General features: G+C 34.9%; 1 protein-coding gene across 2 annotated transcripts in view; it reads right to left on the minus strand.

The window, feature by feature from the left end:
- The window catches only part of LOC110028927 (single myb histone 6-like), a 37386-nt gene extending 19363 nt beyond the window's left edge, over positions 1 to 18023 (minus strand). The window contains exons 1-4 of one of the 2 annotated variants that reach the window (XM_020730996.1): positions 17696 to 18023; positions 16836 to 17001; positions 16205 to 16425; positions 14550 to 14634 (exon numbers count right to left, since the gene is read on the minus strand). In XM_020730996.1, the coding sequence (XP_020586655.1) occupies positions 14550 to 14634; positions 16205 to 16425; positions 16836 to 16985 (456 nt within the window). In that variant the 5' untranslated portion in view covers positions 16986 to 17001; positions 17696 to 18023. The remainder of the gene's footprint in view (positions 1 to 14549; positions 14635 to 16204; positions 16426 to 16835; positions 17002 to 17695) is intronic. The other variant, XM_020730994.1, reaches the window with a different exon arrangement.
- Between the last annotated feature and the right edge of the window lie 664 nt (positions 18024 to 18687).

An 18687-nucleotide genomic window follows, 5' to 3' on the forward strand; every position in this document is an offset into this window, starting at 1 on the left:
TTAGCATGCATTAAAAAATAAGCTGCTATGTTAATGCATAGCCTCAAGCATAGTGCTCATAATTCAGTAATTCAATTCAACCTTTAGCAACAATAGCAAAAACAACAACAAAAACAAGCCTTTATCCCACTAGAAGGGGTCAGCTACATGAATCCTTTTTCTCCGATGTCTCCTATTGAGTGTCACATTTTCATTTAATTCTAATAAATTAAGTTCATTTTTTATACAACATGCCCAAGCCTTTTTAGGTCTACCTCCACCTTTCTTAGCATAAATTGAATCTAAAACATCCACTCTCCTAACCTGATCATCAGATGGTCAACATTCAATGTGATCAAACCATCTAAGATGACTCTCTCAAGTCTTGTCTGCCGTTTGAGCTACACCAACCCTTTCACAGATATGTTCGTTTCACACTTTGTCCCTAATTTTAAAGTCACTCATCCACCTAAGCATTCTCATTTCAACAACACTTAACTTAGTTTTGTGCTTCCCTTTTATAAGCCAAGATTTTGCGCCATAAAACATTGCGGGTCTCGCTACCATCTTATAAAATTTCCCTTTAAGCCTAAGTGGTACTTTTCTATCACACGATAGGCCCAATGCATTTTTCCACTTCAACCAACCAACTTGAATTCTAATAATGACATCCTCATCTATATCGCCATCAATTTGAACAATAGACCCGAGATATTTAAAATGTTCACTCCTTCTAATGATTTGACCACCCACAACTCTACCACTAGATCTACTACCACTAAAATTACATTCCATATATTTAGTTTTAGATCTACTCAAATGAAAGCCCTTAGACTCTAATGTAGGCCTCCATAATCAAGTTTTTTCTGGACTCCTCTAGCCTTATCCACAAGAAGAATATCATCAGCGCAAAGCATGCACCAAGTTTTTCTTGAACTCTTTCAATTCAACTATTAGCAATCTAGAGAAATAATAAATACAGACTCCAATGTTGAAATCATAGACTTCATATAAGATATAATCAAAATAATAAAGTTGTCTTTTTAAGGTGCGTCCATAGTCATACATGATGATATAAAATTAAATCATACGAGTGATCTTACAAATATAATTTATAAAAATAGGATTATGTTTGCATTAAAGATGGAACACACACTAAAGTTAAGGTCCTTAAGAAAGAAAAAAAAAGGCAAGTCATAATAAGAAAGCAACATTTGAGTCAGCTAGGAGAATAGTGAACCAAAATGCATCACAATTGCTATGAGTTCAAGAAGTAATAAAATCAACTCATTACATACCATTTCATTATCAGTTGTAATATTTCTAATATATATGATGGAAATTATATCACAAGTAAATATTATGTAGTTAATAGAGATTACTCTACCTAGAAGGATTTTATATTTCCATATCGTGTAACAAGATATCATCAAAAACAGTAACATGGCATTCAATCATTAAATTACAAGCAATTATTTAATATTTGATATTCATCTCTATGAACCACCATGAAGTGTGCACTAGATTCTTTGAAAAAGCATTTATAATCATAAAATATGTTCCATACTTTCAATTAGAAATCCAAGCTGACATTGTGCATTCATGATGCATTTTACATAATTGGATTACTGTAATTGGAAGAAAAGATTTCATTCTCGTTGAAGATGTGCAAGGAAGAAGTAATGCGAAAAGCAGGCTTCAAATAACTCCCAAGATTGGAAGGAAAAAATACATTGCATTTTATTTACCATGTAGATCATGTGAATAATGTTGCCTATTAGTTATCACTGTTATATAATTTTATGTTTTTGCGATTGAAAATTATGTTTGATGTGAAATAAAATTCTTTATGTCCTCTATATATTTTTATATAAATGATATGCTCGTCTAAATGACTATGATTGCATTATATATTTATATTAGATATTTATAATATTTAATTACTTCGTTTCTCTCATATGTTATTTTTGGCATGGTTTTTTCCATTTTTATGACGCATGAAACCTCTCCAATCCAATGGTGAATCTGCTTCTAAAACTAATAAGAGGAAAATTTTTTTGTTTGAGTTTTTAAACTAGAATGGATAATTGCGCTACTGCAAATAATACATTATTAAGTTGATATGAATATGAAAGGAGCCAAAGACTTACAAATACAGTGTACTAAGGTGCAAATTACAAATTAACAGAAGATTTTGGTAATAACATCAGCAATGAGCAATACAATAATCAAATTCACCATCGAAGAAGTGTCAGAGTTGATTCAATAGTTAAAAAATAAGTAAAGAGCATCTTAAAATGAATAAAGAAAACATGAGAATTATGCACCACATTCTCTCTAGTCTAACATATATCATTATCAGAATATGTTTTTTGATGTGGGGAAAGTACCCTTTGTTTTAACATGTTCTTTCCAAGAACAACTTTTTTTAACATTCTAATTCCAAGCTAATTTAAGATAAAAAGATCTGTGGTGAAAGGAATCTAATCGGAGATTGAGCCACATCCACACTTAGTACAATAATTTAGGACTCGATAAATTAAATAGGATGGCAATGAATCATCAGGATTTAAAGAAACTGATATGAATGCATCCCAAGCTACTAATTGGGCAAATACGGTAACAATAATACTTTGATACTACAAAGTAAGCAACATTTCATCTTCCAAACATTGTATTCCACGCAAGAATGTTAAAAGGCATAGTGTTGATCAAACTCTCATAAATATTCATATAATGCTTAATATTATGGCTCACGTCACTAAAGCAATTCAAACTCATCAAGTGTTAGCGCTGCTCGAGAAAAGAAAAAGTTCGTTGAATGTACGACGGAGTTAACGAGTATAGCTGGTTTTATTGACATAGAAATTGATATTATATATGATAACTTGTCTAAGAATTCAACTATGATTCTAAAATCATTATTGTTGAATTTATTTGGGGAGGAAATTTGCTTACTTTTATAATTCACAAATATAGCACACATACATAGGGAAATCAATCTCTCATTATTTATAAGCATACTAAGCATATTTCACCTAAATTAGGAAATGAAAAAATTCTAAATAAAAAAATAAGAAGACATAAAATTGGAAGAGAATAAACCAATCAAAGGTTTCCTAAGATATCTCAATCAACTCCTTCGAGATTTAAAGGTGGTGGCCGAACCACATAAGAGAGGTAAAAATGAAAAGAGCCAAATCTTCTCAAATTTTCACACCCCCCTCAAACTAGGTCATAGATGTTGTAGAGACCGAGCTTGGTATTGAATCTTGAGAAGGTGTTGAAAGAAAGAGCTTTGGTGAAGACAACAACTTTTTTGTGTGTCGGGATGTAGCTTAGTTGTATAACTCCCCCCATTGACTTTTTTAGAGATGAAGTGTCTATCAACTTCAATATGCTTGATCTTGTCAAGATGCCCATAATTCTTGGCAATACTAATAGTTGCTTGACTATCACAAAACATTTGTATAAGTTTATTGAAAGAACATTCCATTTCCCTTAACAAATGCAATATGTGGCTTAGTATATGACATATAGATAAATTTTCTTACCAATCTCCGGTATCTTCCCTTATTCACAATATACTTTCTTCTTCCAGAACTCTTTTTAGATTCCATTGGAGTATCAACAGGTTTGTATCCAATCAACCATGTTTCTTTTAGCATATCTAGGATGTATTTTCTCTGTGATATAGCAACTTCTTTCTTGGACCTTGCTGCCTCCATACCTAAAAAAGACCACATATTTCTTAGGTCCTTGATTTCAAACACAAAGACCAACACTTACATTTTATTTTTACCGTCGCATTAGTAAAAATAGAAGTTGAAGATGTTTTAAAGAAAATCAAAGGTGGAAAATCAGTCGGACCTAATGATATCCCAATAAAAGTGTGGAAATATATTGGAGATTTATGAGTTTTTTGGCTTACTTTTGGCTTACTAAACTTTGGCTTACTAAACTTTTTAATATTATTTTAAAGACTAAAAAGATGTCTGAGGAGTGGAGGAAGAGCATTTTGGTCCTATTTTTTTAAAAAAAGAATGCACAAGGATGTGAATATTCCAGAGGAATTAAGTTAATGTGTCATACATTAAAATTATGAGAGAGAGTAATTAAAAATAAGTTAAGACGTGATACAAAGATTCCTCAAAATAAATTTGGATTTATGTTAGGCAAGTCTACTATATGAGCTATACATTTATTGAGAGGTTCGATCGAGAAGTACAAAGAAAATCGGGAGGAATTGCATATGATTTTTATTAATTTAGAAAAAGTTTATGATAAGGTTCCAAGAGAAGTTCTTTGGAGAGTTCTAGAAAAGAAAGGTGTTGATGTGACTTATATTCAAGTCATTAAAAATATGTATACTAGATATGTTAATTGCGTTCGAACAGAAGGAGGATTGACTAAGTATTTTCCTATTGGTATTTTCCTATTGCAATTTTCCTATTGCAGTTGGATTACATCAGGGATCGGATTTAAGCCCGTATGTTTTTGCTTTAGTTTTGGATGCTCTTACTGGACATTTAAAGGAGGATGTGCCTTGGTGTATGCCTTTCGATGATGATATCCTTCTTATGGATAAGGCTAGAGAAAGAGTTAAAGAAAAACTTGAATTATGGAGGTCCACATTAGAACTAAAGATCTTCATTTGAATAGATCTAAAACTAAATATATGGAATGTCGCTTTAGTAGTAGTATATCTAGTAGTAGAGTTGTAATAATGAGTGATCAAATCATTAAAAGGAGTGAATGTTTTAGATATCTTGGGTCTATTGTTCAATGTGATGGTGGCATAGATGGGGATGCTATTAGTATAATTCAAGTTGGATGGTTGAAATAAAGGAAAGCATCAGGTCTATTGTGTGATAGACAACAACTGCTTAGACTTATAAAAAATTTTATAAGATGGTGGTAAGTTAAGTGTTAGCCTTTAAAAGAGAAGCATAAAACTAAGTTAAGTGTTGCTGAGATGAGAATGCTTAAGTGGATGAATGACTTGACACTTAGAGATAGGATGCAAGACAATGTATCCATGAAAAGGGTTGGTGTAGCTCTTGCGGCAGACAAGATTAGAGAGAGTCGTCTTAGATAACTTGGTTACATTAAAGGTCGACCAACTAATGATCTGATTAGGAGAGTGGATGTATTAGATTCAACTTATGTTAAAAAAGGTAGAGGTAAACCTAAAGAGACTTGGAATATTGTATAAAAATGATTTTAATTTATTATAGCAAAATAAAAATATGACACTCAATAGGACAATGAAAAAAAAAACATTCATGCAGCGGACCCCCTTTAGCGAGATAAAGGCTTGTTGATTTTGTTTTTGTTGTTGCATCGCCAGTAAGAATCATATAATCTACATATACAATCAGAGCAATAACTTTATCACTTTGAGTGTGTTTTATGAACAATATGTGATCAGCTTGACATTGAAAATATCCATTGGATTTCATAGTTTTAACAAATCTTTCAAACCACGCCCTTGGTGATTATTTAAACTCATGGAAAGACTTTTTGAGTTTGCATACAAAATGTTTACTAAAATCATTCTCAAATCCTAATGGTACGCCATGTACACATCTTTTTCCAGATCCCCATTTAAGAAAGTATTTTTTATGTCAAGTTGAAGTGGTCATCATTCCATGTTAACTGCTACTGAAAAAAGAACTTTAATAGTATTCAATTTGGCAACTGGTGCGAATGTCTCCTGATTCTAAATTTCATAGGTTTGTGTGAAACCTTTAGCAACAAATCTGGCTTTGAATCTGTCAACACTCCCATCAAATATATATTTTATGTTGAACACTCATTTGCATCCAACTGACTTCTTATCCTGAGTAAATTTATTAAGAGTTCATGTGTCATTATACTTTAATGCTTGAATTTCTTCTTCCACAGTTTTACTCCAATTAATATATTTAGGAATCTGCACATTATCAAGATTAGATATAAATATTTTATAAGCTGATGATAACTTTTTATATGCTGCATACTCCTGAATTGGGTATCTTGCATACCTTTTTTTTGTCATCAACACCATGTTGACCTCATTTTTAGTGAGGTCTAGTCTTTCTCGTAGGATTTAGGATCTAGCCTTAGGGGTCTCCCTTTAACTATCTTAGAACCTTAGAAATCCTTAGAAAGGGCCCCGCCTCATTTTAGAAATTTAACCCACTTCTGTCCCCTTCTGGAGTTTCGCATGTGTAATATCGACTTCTAACACTTAGAAGAATGAAACCAACATGAGGAAACCCAAAAGGGAATCCCTATAGGACCTTCCTGAGCCTTAGAGTGGCCTTTTGCACAATTCGCACTCCCGCGCTCCCAAATTTCGCAATTCGGAGAGTCGGCGCGTCCGATCACCTCAATTCGCATCACATGCACTGTTACTTGTCGAATACTCGAATAAACCTTTTGAAACAATCGATCGCGGGTCGAAATTTTGTGAAATTTGAATTTTGACACTTGAATTTTGACAAATTTTGACACGTTTTTGACCCGATTGTCGACAACGTCGTCCGAGCGACCCCGGATGACAAAACGGACTGCACCGGTACTTCCGGAACGTCGATTTTGCCTACTTATATATATATGTATATATGTATATATGTATATATTAATTTATATAAAACCATTTTTCCCCTTTCCTCTTTAAGCCCTAACTCCCCACTCTTCGCGTCTGAGCTCTGCCTCCCTTCCTTCTCCCGTTCGCGCGTCTGGCCTTTCCCTTTCTCGGTCTCAAGCCGAGCGAGCTTTTCCTCCTTCACGCGAGAGAAAGTTGACCTTGTCCGTCCTTGCCTGACATTCTTCTGCCCGCGGCCTTCCTGTTTGAAGCCGTGCCAGTCTCTCTGAGCTGTAGTTTTCCTCTTCTTGGTAGTTTGACTCTGGGAAGTTTGTTTCCTGGTACACTGGAATGGAAAATCTTCTCTTCTTCCCGATGCTTCCCTCGCTGCCACTAGGCTTGCCGCTCGGTCTGAGATGCTGATGCTTCGAGAGATGCTTCGATGGCTTCGCCCTCTGCGAGCAGGGAGCACGTCCCTTTTCTTCTTTGGCCCGATTCGAGTGCCGTGGAGGTGGTCTTCTTTCTCTTCTCCTCTATTCTCTGCCTATAAACACAGTTTCTTTGGAGATTTTTGGGGTGGTTGAAAAAAAAAGTTTTCTAAGAGGAGGGATAGAAATTTTTGGCTGTGGGAGAATTCCAGGAGGAGATTTTTGTGAGAGCTTTTCCTTGAGGTGAATTCTTGTGTTGCAGTGCTTTACCTTAGCATTAAGGAGGTACCTCTTCTTCCTCCTTTTCTTTGGAGCCCTGTTTCCTTTCGGTTTTCCTCTCTGTCGAGCCTTTGAACTTGGTTCTGTTGGATGATACAGCATGCCGGTTCACTTTACATTCATATATTTTGAGGCATTCACTTTAAAAGCATGTGAAGGATGAAATGTGAGCATGTTTTAGGAATTAGACTTGGATATTGGCTTAAAGTGGTGGAGATATGGCATGTTCTTTGTTTATCCTATCATAATTATGTTGGTAGCAATTTGGATAATTGAAGCATGGTTTTGGAATAATTTCTACTTCTCTTGCAAGCATGTTGTGATGTGTATTGTTAAACTTTCCGCTTATCTTTCGTTTAGCATAAGATATTGAAGAATTTATTGGGGCTTTCATGCATGCTAGGGAGGTTTCGGCTTTGGCATCTTAAGACTTTCTCTTGCTTAAAAATGAATGCTAGAGAGTTCATTTTATTTCTTTATACATGTGTGGGACTCGGTTTAGCTCCTCATGAGGCATCACCCCTGCTCCAAAAAAAAAATCTATTGGAATCGTTGTACGCTTGGAATATTTAGACATGCAGGTTGTTGGCTTTGGATGGCTCAGTTTTACCTACAGGTGGCTGGAACTTTAATTTCCGTTAAAGCCTGAATTTATATCAATGCTTGGGCCCTGTTTTAATCTTGTTGAGCTCTGTTTTGGCTTTTGGTTCTTGTTGGGCTCGGTTTTGGCTTGGTTTGGAGTCTCGGCTTTGGCTCGAAATGGCTAGAACTTTCTTTTTTTTATGGAGGCTTGAATTTTAATATTGTTGGGCTCGATTTTGGATTGTGGTGGTTCTATTTTGGCCATTTGAAGGTCGCGGTTTTAGACCTTGTTGGGCTTGATCTTATCTTTGGGATAGCCCTGTTTTGAGCTTGCGGTGTGGTTCAGCTTTGATTTTGCCAAATTCTGTTTTGAGGTGATGTGTGCCTTGGTTTGGGAGTTCGGTTGACCCTCTTTGCTTCCCCGCTCCTTTTGGCAGCCTTGGTCTTGAGCCTTACTTGTTGTGCCTTGGATTGGTTGTGGTTGTGAGTCTTAGTGGCTGCTCCTTCCTACTCCTACCCGTGAGACTTATTGAGGGTGCTCAACTTGATTTGGCTCTTCTTGTTGGGCTTGAACAACTTGAACGATTATGGGGGCATCAAATGCGTCATCCAAAAATATATGTATGTGCATTATCTATAAAATGAGTTGATTCGAAATGAGTTAGGCATATGTTTTGAGTCTTACTTTGGGAAATTGGAGCTGGTTTAAGATGGATTTATGAAAACCTGTGCATTCACTCTCCTATGTATATCAAAACTTGTAGAGAATTGATTTGGGCTCGCCCCGGCCGTGAGCCTCACTTGTTGTTCATTGGGTTTGCCTCAGCCGTGAGTTTCCTCCCCTTCTGTGTCTCGGGTTTTGCCTTGGCCGTGAGTCCTACCTGCCGTTCATCTCTTTGTAGTGATTCCGATCGTGAGCATTTATTTGATTTTGTGGGAAGATTTTTATGTTTGTTTGATATGTGAGGTTATGGATTAAGTTGGAAGTCGGAAGATTTTGATATCAACTTTGGGATCTGGGGAGGATTTGCAAAGCTTTATTTGGGAGAGCATTTGGTTGATTTGATTAATCCCGTGTTCTTAGGGTTCGGAGAGTCAACGCAAAGAGATATTTTATGTTTGTTAGGAAAGACCCCGGACCCTACTTTTCCAGATCTTTTTGATACGAATCTTTTCGATACGAGTTTTGAGAACTGATCCAATCTCCTTTTCGGTGTTTTAGATGGATCAGTGTCTCCTCTCTCTCACCTCATTTTTGTTCTTTTCTTTCCTTGCTTCTTGGTTCGGTTTTCGATGCTTATGCCCAATGCATAAATGTCCATGTATAGCCTTTTGCTATACATGAAACCATCAAGCAAAATCGCAAGTAGTCGTTTTGGGGCGTACGGTGTTGGTGTGGATGATAAAGACACCGAAGATAGAGCAGAAAGATGTCCTATCCTATAACATCAAGATCCAGGCATTTGATAAACAATAGAATATGATATCCTTCACCGACATAAGTCTAGCAGTAGTCGGCTCGAACCTCCTCAGGATGTTGGCAGTTCTACGTCTGGCAGCGTAATCGACTCGTGGATAACAAAGGAATTTCAAAAAAAAAGCTTGTGGACAATAAAAATTGCTAAAATCTATTTCAAAATATAAAATATATTCTTCTTTATAAAACAAAATTTGATAATCTTTTTCGAGATTTATGTATGTCAAAAACATAAATTTTAAAATATGTTTTAAAATTAGTTGTCCACCTGACGAATACCTGTTTAGGCTGAGAAATAGCCCCCTAAGTGAGGTTCAAGACACACTTCTAGACGAGTAGCGGGTTCTATACATTCGGCTGACCGAGTAGCCTTCGTGGACCCTCGAGTACATATACATATCTCATCTGAATCTTCTTTTTGTTTTATCGAAGTTTTTTTGGGACAGGGCACTCGTGTTACTTTTCCTTCCTTCTAGATTTTCCCCGGAAGTTTTGAGGATTTTCTTTTACTTGAGTCTTTTTCGTTGATTTTCTCGAGTTTTCTGCTTTTCCTCGGGTTTCCTAGACGACATTTCTTTCGGACTTTTGAGCTGCATTTAGGTTTGCTATGCTTAAGGAACATCGGATCTTACGGGCGTACAAGTTTGCTTTACATTTTACAGCACTTAATTTTCCTGTTTCTACCTACTACCGTACTGTACAGCATGTTACACTGGTCCTGTTTTCTACCTGCTACTGCTCTTCCTGTAAAGCATGTTACACTTTTCCTTTTTCTACCTGCTACCGTTCTTCATATATAACATGTTATACTGCTCCTGTTTTGCCTACTATTGTTCCACGTGCATTCTATTGTTTTGTTCCTGTATTGGACGTTTTATATTATATAACTCCAAGCATGTTTCCTTTTTGCATAGGATGTTTAGAGGACTACAACCATAGGGCCGTTTGATTTAACACTATAACTGGACACCCTAGAAAACTTAAACTCGTCACGTCGGTGAGCTTGGAGCTAACGCAGTGGGCAGCACGACCATCTTCAACAGCAAAACATGTCTTCTCCAGCAAAACTATTTCTTTTCCTAGAAATTAAACAACAATCCATAGGATTTCAAGGTTGTTTGTCTAGCGCAGCATAAATCCTCCACCATTTTCTTTAGACATTCATATAGCTCTGTTGTACGATTTAAGCCCTAACTCGTTCTAGGTTCCGAGGTTGTCGTCCGATACGACATAAGCCCTCATATCTTCTAGGCAATTTGTATGACCCTGTCAAGCAAATATAAACCCTAATTAAATAAAATTGGCAGGATGAAACACTTTAATAATTTCTTCTCAAAACTGGAGCCAAATCATAGGATAAACTGGGAAGCCACCGAGGTTCGCCTCCGGGTCTGTGGCCACCCTTAATTTCTCTTCATTTGGATTCTTCAACATTGTTCCAGGTTCAAGCATTTCCCCTTTCACACATCTTTGTCCGATTTCGTTGAAAAGTTCTATCCCTTTGCCTTCTTTGAAGATGATATCCCCTGATTTCTATGATTTCCCCCTGATTTCTATCGAGAGTTTTCTTAGGTGACTTCGATCATTTAAGATATAATTAACTATAGGGGTTTGCCTTATAGGAAGTTTTTCCGAACCCAGCCTAAAATAAACTCTATTTAATTCTTTGTATTAAATAGGGGAACTTGTCGACGAATAAAACGGTTTCGCAGACCAAACGGATGTCATATATTTTTTAGTTTATTTGATTGAGCCTCATCCTCAAGTCTTGTGTTTATCCCTCGGGACAAATACAAGATTTGAGGTAGAGTGTTCTTTTATTTAAACTGCAAAAAATATGAGGTCAGTTTGATTTTATATTTTTCTAAAATTATATATATATGTGTAATTTAAAACGTCCTTCCGAAGCGGTCGACGGGACTTCACTTCCAGCGACCGACAGCTTCTTACGGGCGACCTCCACAAAACAACTTTTACTTTTTCTCTTTAGCAGCCGACACACCAGAAGATGAATAAAGGGGATAACTCATAAGTACTAGTCTTCCTCACCCAAACATTCAGGTAAATGCGGACTCGCGTTTTAGTTGGAGCAACTTTGTTTCTATAAGTTGTCTTCTATCTGCTCAGAATTTTTATTCCTTCTAGTGTACACACAGAGTTCTTTGTTGTGGACTTCAGATTGGATTAGTTGGATATTCTAAAAAAGAGTAGGAGAGTTAAATGAAAGAGAAGTAGATGGGTTTGCTAAGTGTTATCCAGTGCATCCCAAAATTGTTGATTATTTGCCCTCACCCCCGAAATATTATATTTGAGATAGTATGATTGGTTTTTAAAAGAATGACATTCATAGAGTTGTAGTATGTTCTGGTAATACGAGAGTAACACTTATACGCCTTCTCGTTGAAAACATGCCCAAAAAAATATACGATGGATTTAGAGTCAAGTTTGGTGTGGGTTAGAGAATGAATATGAATAAAGGATACACACCCAAAGATTTTAAGTGGTATAGTAGGCGAGAAAGCTTGGATATGTGAATAGGTAACCATCAAAACATGAAGTGGTGTTTTGAAGTTAAGTACTAGGCTGGGCATTCAATTGATAAGATTTGTTGCAATTAGAACTACTTCCACCCAAAAGTATTTTAGAATTTGATGAGAAATCATAATTGAGCGGGATACCACATATAAATGCATGTTCTTTTCCTCAACTATCTCATTTTGTTGTGGGGTATCAATATATGAAGTCAAAATATTTCCTTGCATTACCAATTTTGAGAATATGAACTTTACATTTAAAGAGTTTGAATCATCTCATGGAAGGTTTGAAAGATATAGGTTGTTTCAGATTTTTCTTTCATTAGAAATACTCAAATAGTTCTAGTATGATTGTCAATAAATGAGACAAAGCATCTAGCCCCACTTAGAATTTTCATTTTTGAATGTCCCAAAATATCATTGTAGTAATGAAAAAAGAATATGAGGATTTATATTGAATCATGGAATAAATATTTCTAGTGTGTTTAGCAAGTTGACAAGTTTCACATTGAAAAAAATTATGTTTATTTATTGAAAAATAAATGTGGATATAACTTAGCAAAATAATTGAAACTAGAATGACCTAGACGACAATGTCAAAACATGACCGATTTTTCAACAGACAATAACTCAAAATACTCGGAAATTTGAGGGATTTATGACGATAGGATCAGTTGAGTTTAGAGAGAAATTTTCTGTAAGTATAAGTCTTGATGCATTTCAGCACTGTCAATCACCTTTCTCGATTACATCATCTGAAATTCATAAAAGCTTGTAAAGAATTTAGTTATATATTTTATATAAAGAATAAACTTACTGATTGAAATTAAATTGCAGCACAATTGTGAAACATATAGAATAGAGAAAAGAGTAATATCCTGAGAGAGCTCCGCATCTCATTTCCCAACAATGTTTGAGTGGGATATGTCTGCAAGTCTTACCAATCCAAATGTAAAGTTTTTTGGTAGTTGACAAGTGCATTGATGTCTGGTCATGTGATCTAAGACTACACAATCTATAATCGAAGTTCTGAATTTTTCATTACTGGTAAGATAGAAGAATGATCTGTTAACTTGGTGTGTCACGAGGTTGGTGTGCTGCTCTGAATTAAATCCAAGGAATTTCTTCAGTGCTTCAAGTTGTTCCTTGGTGAATTGTTCTTTCGATCCTTCGGATATGGTAGCCGAATTTGCCTTTTTCTCTTAATCCTTCCTTTCATGCCCAGGTTTCGGCCGGCTAGCTTTCCATAGAGTTTCCAACATTAATCATTGATATTTTCAAGCTTCTGGCAGTTATCAAATGTGGGACGGCTCTTTTTGACCTTTAAACCATATGAATAATTATGGATGTGCGGAGCTTAACTTTCAGTGCTTGGTGAACTCTCATTTTTTATTAGCAACAGCTTCTTCCTGCTCTCTTCTCTGTTGATTTAGCAAAGGCTTCACGGCCAATTCCTGAGATAGAAGAGATCCAAAGGCAGAGGAATACAGAGAAGAGCCTGTTGCAGGAAAATTCCAACAGCAAGGAGGAGTTCCAGCAGACAAGGACCCGCAGCAGATAAATTTCAGCGGCAGGGATGACTTCTGGCAGCTCAGACCAGAGGAAGGACAACAGGGGAGCTTATGACCTGCATGGAGAGATTCTGAAGAGAAACAACAACCTGCAAAAAGAGTATCGACAACATAGAAGAGGACTAGCTACAGGAAAGAGGAGATTTCCGGCAGCTTGCAGTGGTTCCGGCGACTATTGGAGGAGTTTCTGCGACTGAAATTTCAGGTGCTGCAAAGAAGGATTGCCTACAAGAAAGAGTCCATGCTACTGCAAATAAAGATTGCCTGCAGGGAATAGTCTAGTTGTTGCGGAGAGTCTGCAACCTACAGGGGTTTTGGCAGCCAGCAAGCTGGTGGAGAAATTGGAGGGGGTCTGCAGGGAAGCTAGGCTTTAGGCTCTGATATCATGTTTAATTTTGAAGCCGGTAGGACTTATGACTAAAAATTTTGAACCACCTTTTTCTATTGTGCTATATCTCAAATTTTAAAAATAAATTAACTGAGTTATGAACTTATACTTCTATCATGTTAAATCCATCGAAACTTTACATTTACTCCTAGAAGTTTTCATTGTTAAAATACTTTGTGTTTTTTGTGGTTGATTTATAATAACAATGATTGAATGCTATGGATATTATCTATTGTTGCTTTTTGCATTTTGAGCAAGAAAAAATTGTTTGCATTAATAAGAATTTATATAAGGTATTGAGATGATAATCTTACCAATACATTTTAGTAAAAATATCATACTCAACATTTTATACTAAACCATTACATTTATTTTATCAACAATCAAATAGCTCTAAGAAATTACAATAAATTGCATTTAATTTACTTAGATGAAAATAATAGGTTCTAAGTTAGACCACATAAAACTTGAAGATCAACATAAGCCAAGCATAAAGCATTTCAAAAGCTCTTTAGAAGTCCATAAGGCAAATTAGAGACTTAGATAAAGCGGTCATTTGAAGATGACAATAAGAACATTTGAAGAAAAAAAACATTAAACTTTAACCTCTTTCCTCCCAAAGCAAAAAAAATTCAGAGAAAAGACATGTAAGCATGCAGCCAAATAAATATATAAACAATATAAAATATGTAGTGCAAAAAAAAGATGAATAAAATAATTTAAAAGAAAAGGACTTATACCTCTATATACATGGCTATAGAAGTTTTGTTGGAACCCTTGGGCTCTTTCAGACATGTTATAGCTTCAATTATAAAATCATCCATCCTGCAAGTGAGAAAAATACCTTCAACATAAGTGATCAAGTAAATTTGTTAAAACAAAAGAGATATTTACAGTACCATAAAGAACTAGAAACTTCCAGCAAAAAAACTCACAAAAAAGCTAAGAACATTACATGATAATTTTAAAAAATGAAAGTTTACTGGAGAACCTAAGTAAAACTCAAAGCATGGAAACATTTTAATTGAAGATCCATTAGCAGGATATGTGGTTATGAATATTGTTTGAACATAAAATTATTAAGTCAATTGATTTTTGCTTCTGATTTGTTATCCACCCACAGAAGATAAATGGATACGTTAAACAAAACAAACATTATTGAAAATTAAGACAAAACTATGGTATTCACTTGCCATAAATGTAATTCATCGAGCTTTTAGGCAAAGCACATTAATTAAGCTTTCCTTGGCAAACACATGTAACGATTAGCTACCCTCCAACTATCATGAACCAAAAATCATTGAAGTTTATTTTCCACTACATAATCTTCCATGACAGCTACCTTTACAATCATTCTCAGATAATCATATCTCAATCCATCATATCAATTACTATCTCATGCCATTCTTAGCATTCTAATTTCTATTACAGTCAACCTCAGTATCATTGACTTTTTGTCAACCAACACCCAGATCCATATTAAACGGTCATACTACTAATAATTTTACAGAATTTAGCTTAACTATCATGATACTCTCTTGATGCATGGTCCTAAGACATTTCTGCATCTCAACATAAATTGATTAGGCTTGGAATTTTTATGCTCATCAAGATCCCTATTCTTCAACCCAATATACTTAAACTTTCACATCATAGTGGAATTTGATATTCCAACATAAATTAGACATATATTCACCCTCTGTTCGATAGGTGATAAGCTCCTTATTTTCTAACATTTTTCAATTGCTTTAACATCCAACTTATATCTAAAGAGGTCTCTCCTATTATAAACATTACAAAAAAAAAGTATGCTCAATGTAAGAAGCTTCAACCAATGTTGACCAAGGGTTGACACATGCAAGTTTGTCCTTGTATTACAGAGAGATTATTTCCTGCAACTCAATTTGTAATCTATAGGCCATAGTATAGGCAACCTAACAATTAACCTAGGCTTGTCGTCTTATATCCATATGATTTGCAAATAGAACAAATTATGTTCTTAGTTTGAATATCCATTTCAGTCATCTTCATGATCAATACAAAATGAAACAAATGCAATGTTTGACAGTTCTAGTATGATAATAAACTTTTTAATCATTTAATAACTACTTATAAAATAAGTCAATGATTCATCGTACAAATGTTTATTCTATTGAGCCAATTTAATTTCTTTGGTGCATGTATGGTAAGAACCATTCACAAACCCTAACATCCCAAATCCAAGGTTTTGGGGGTCTAGTAATTTTGTACTCGTGTTGTTTGTAATGCTTATAATGGTGAGGAAATAGGAAGGAACAATAAAATGATAGGAAAAAAGAAAAACTCCAAAAATAAAAATAAAAAAACAAATACAACTTAGGAATTTCCCATGTAATGATGCATTAAAAACACTAACTTAAAAACGGATCTCTTCAATCCAGCTGTCTGCACTACTTCACTTGAAATTTCAAGAGGTTTGTAATCAATGAGTTCGCGATCAACATTCTCAACTTCTGTACCAAGAGCCAAGGAGTTGTCATCATGTTTAAGAATAGTTCTGCTCTTTTTCAATGCTACCCTAGCCTTCTCTCGAGAACTCCATCCATTTACAGTCACACGCATGTTTCTCCATTTATCCTGATCAAAATCAACAATGAGTAAGAGACACTAAAATGAAATTATTTACAAATCACACTGAAATAATAAATTTGTAAAGATAACAATACTCATATGCATGTTACATGCTAGTTTTAACTATAAACGCGCTCCTTGTAAGAGAATATGAAGTTAGTGCCAACTGATTAGAAGACGAATAGTAGAAATAAAATGATATTTATAGAAGAAGTTCAAAATGACTTGTGAAAACATTCAATGACTAAACAAAGCTAGGCAGAAATGGATAAGGCTGGTGAAGATGATGCCAAACAAAATTCCTTCAACATTGGAGCGTGATTGGAAGAAAGTTATGCTATACTTTAGATCTAAAGCAATCTATGTAAGCAAGATAACTAAATTTATTGAACAAATCAAGAAAGAAAAAATTACACCTTGAGATCAACATTTGAGCGCAAAAACAATATATCGCTAAACTCTGGGTCCCTCAATATTGTTCGCCAATTGCCCGAGCCATGCTTGACAACTCCAGCTTTAAGTGCAAACTCCTCCTCAGCTGTCCATTTCTGTTTTGGAGCACCCATTAAGAATCACAGGGACCTTTCAAAAAGCATGAGCAGTAACTTCCATTAGAAACATTTATCATAAAATTAAAAGGTTCAAAAACACATGAAAATAGGCAAGGTCCATGCGCCATTAATTAATGACACGAAGCATCAAGGAAGCCTGCTATTATATACTTCCATATCTAAGATAATATGTAAATTGGGATGCAACATCCCATCATCATTAGCATTACCCTAGCAATTTTGGCTTTGGTTTATTGCATAATTGCACAATACAAATGTTGATGTTCTATGGAGATCTCTAGGATTAACACCAAAAACACTAAGTGAGAAAAAAATGGGCTCAAGAGTAACCATAGAGCTTATCCAGATGCAAAATTCATACAAAACCCAATTAGCTGGTGCAGTGATTACAGATTTTTAAGAAAACTAACCGACAATGAGTAAGAATAGAGTAGTAAAATGGAAAAGAACTGTAAGATTAGGATCTTACCAAAAACGGTTCAGGCTAATAAAATATTGTTGCAAGCATTTTCAAGAGTCGAAAACAGAACTTTAACAGTTAAAAATTCAGCAGTGATGATAATTAAAAAAAAAAAACTACAGATGAGGAAAACGATGCGAAAATTATAACAGTATGTCAACCGCAAAATTTCTATTCAAAGATAGTGAACAATGGAATTCTGAAGAATAAAATAAAGTGCGAGAATGAAAATAGGCTAAATTACCTACCGAAGTGACGGAGTTCGTTTGATCAGCGCGGAGGATTGAAACTTAACTCTAGCCTCGGATATCACTCAATCTATACGAAGCCAAAAATGACAACACTGAAATACTAATAATCAAGTCTACCGATGGCAAAGCGAATTGCGCGGCCGCCAAAGGCCACGAATATACAAGGTTTAAATCAACAGAGGGATGAGAGAGGGTGGTTCGTTGCTTAAAAGCTCGAAAGACCTGGGCAAGGCGGGGGAAAGTAAGAAAGCCCATTAGGCAAGGGTTAGGGTTAGGGTTAGGGTTAGGGTTAGCGTTTGGATTAAGGTTGTTTTCTCTCGGACATACTCACTCTAGTCTTAAAATTTCCCGCAAGGAATTTGTAGTGCACTAGTTAGGGCTGGAGTCCAGCTGGCTATATCATTGGTTGTATTTTGCTTGATATTATTATAGTATGTTTGGCTTGAACTTATATTAAATTTTTATACATCGTTTCAAGTTTCTTATTTAAATTTTTTAATATTTGAATTTAATTTGTACTTGATTTATTTATGAGAAGTGAACATGCATTTAAATGAGTTAATAAACGAACTAAAAATTTAAACGAGCATCAAAATTTTGATAGAAAAAGTTAATAAATAATTTTACAAATTGTAAGACAAGTGTTGCTTTATTGATTAAAATCTTTGAACCTTACAATATCTTAAATCTCATTTTCCCTCTATTTGAACAAAAATCTTAGGAATTATTTAGTAGAATGAATTATCATTTAAGCATGATTTAACATAAATCCTACCAAACAACAAAAATAAAAACTTTAAAACCTACGTAAACTCAATATCAAATATTTATAGAACATATATGATATAAGTTAACATCGAGCTATTAACAAACAAGTTAATATTCTAGTTAATTAAATTTTATTTAAATAATATATCATATATTATACGAGTTATCATTGAGCTTAATATTGAGTGTTTAACAAGTTACTTGTTGAATAACAAAC

The sequence above is a fragment of the Phalaenopsis equestris genome, unplaced genomic scaffold, assembly GCF_001263595.1.
Source record: "Phalaenopsis equestris unplaced genomic scaffold, ASM126359v1 Scaffold000540, whole genome shotgun sequence".
Classification (NCBI taxonomy): domain Eukaryota; kingdom Viridiplantae; phylum Streptophyta; class Magnoliopsida; order Asparagales; family Orchidaceae; genus Phalaenopsis; species Phalaenopsis equestris.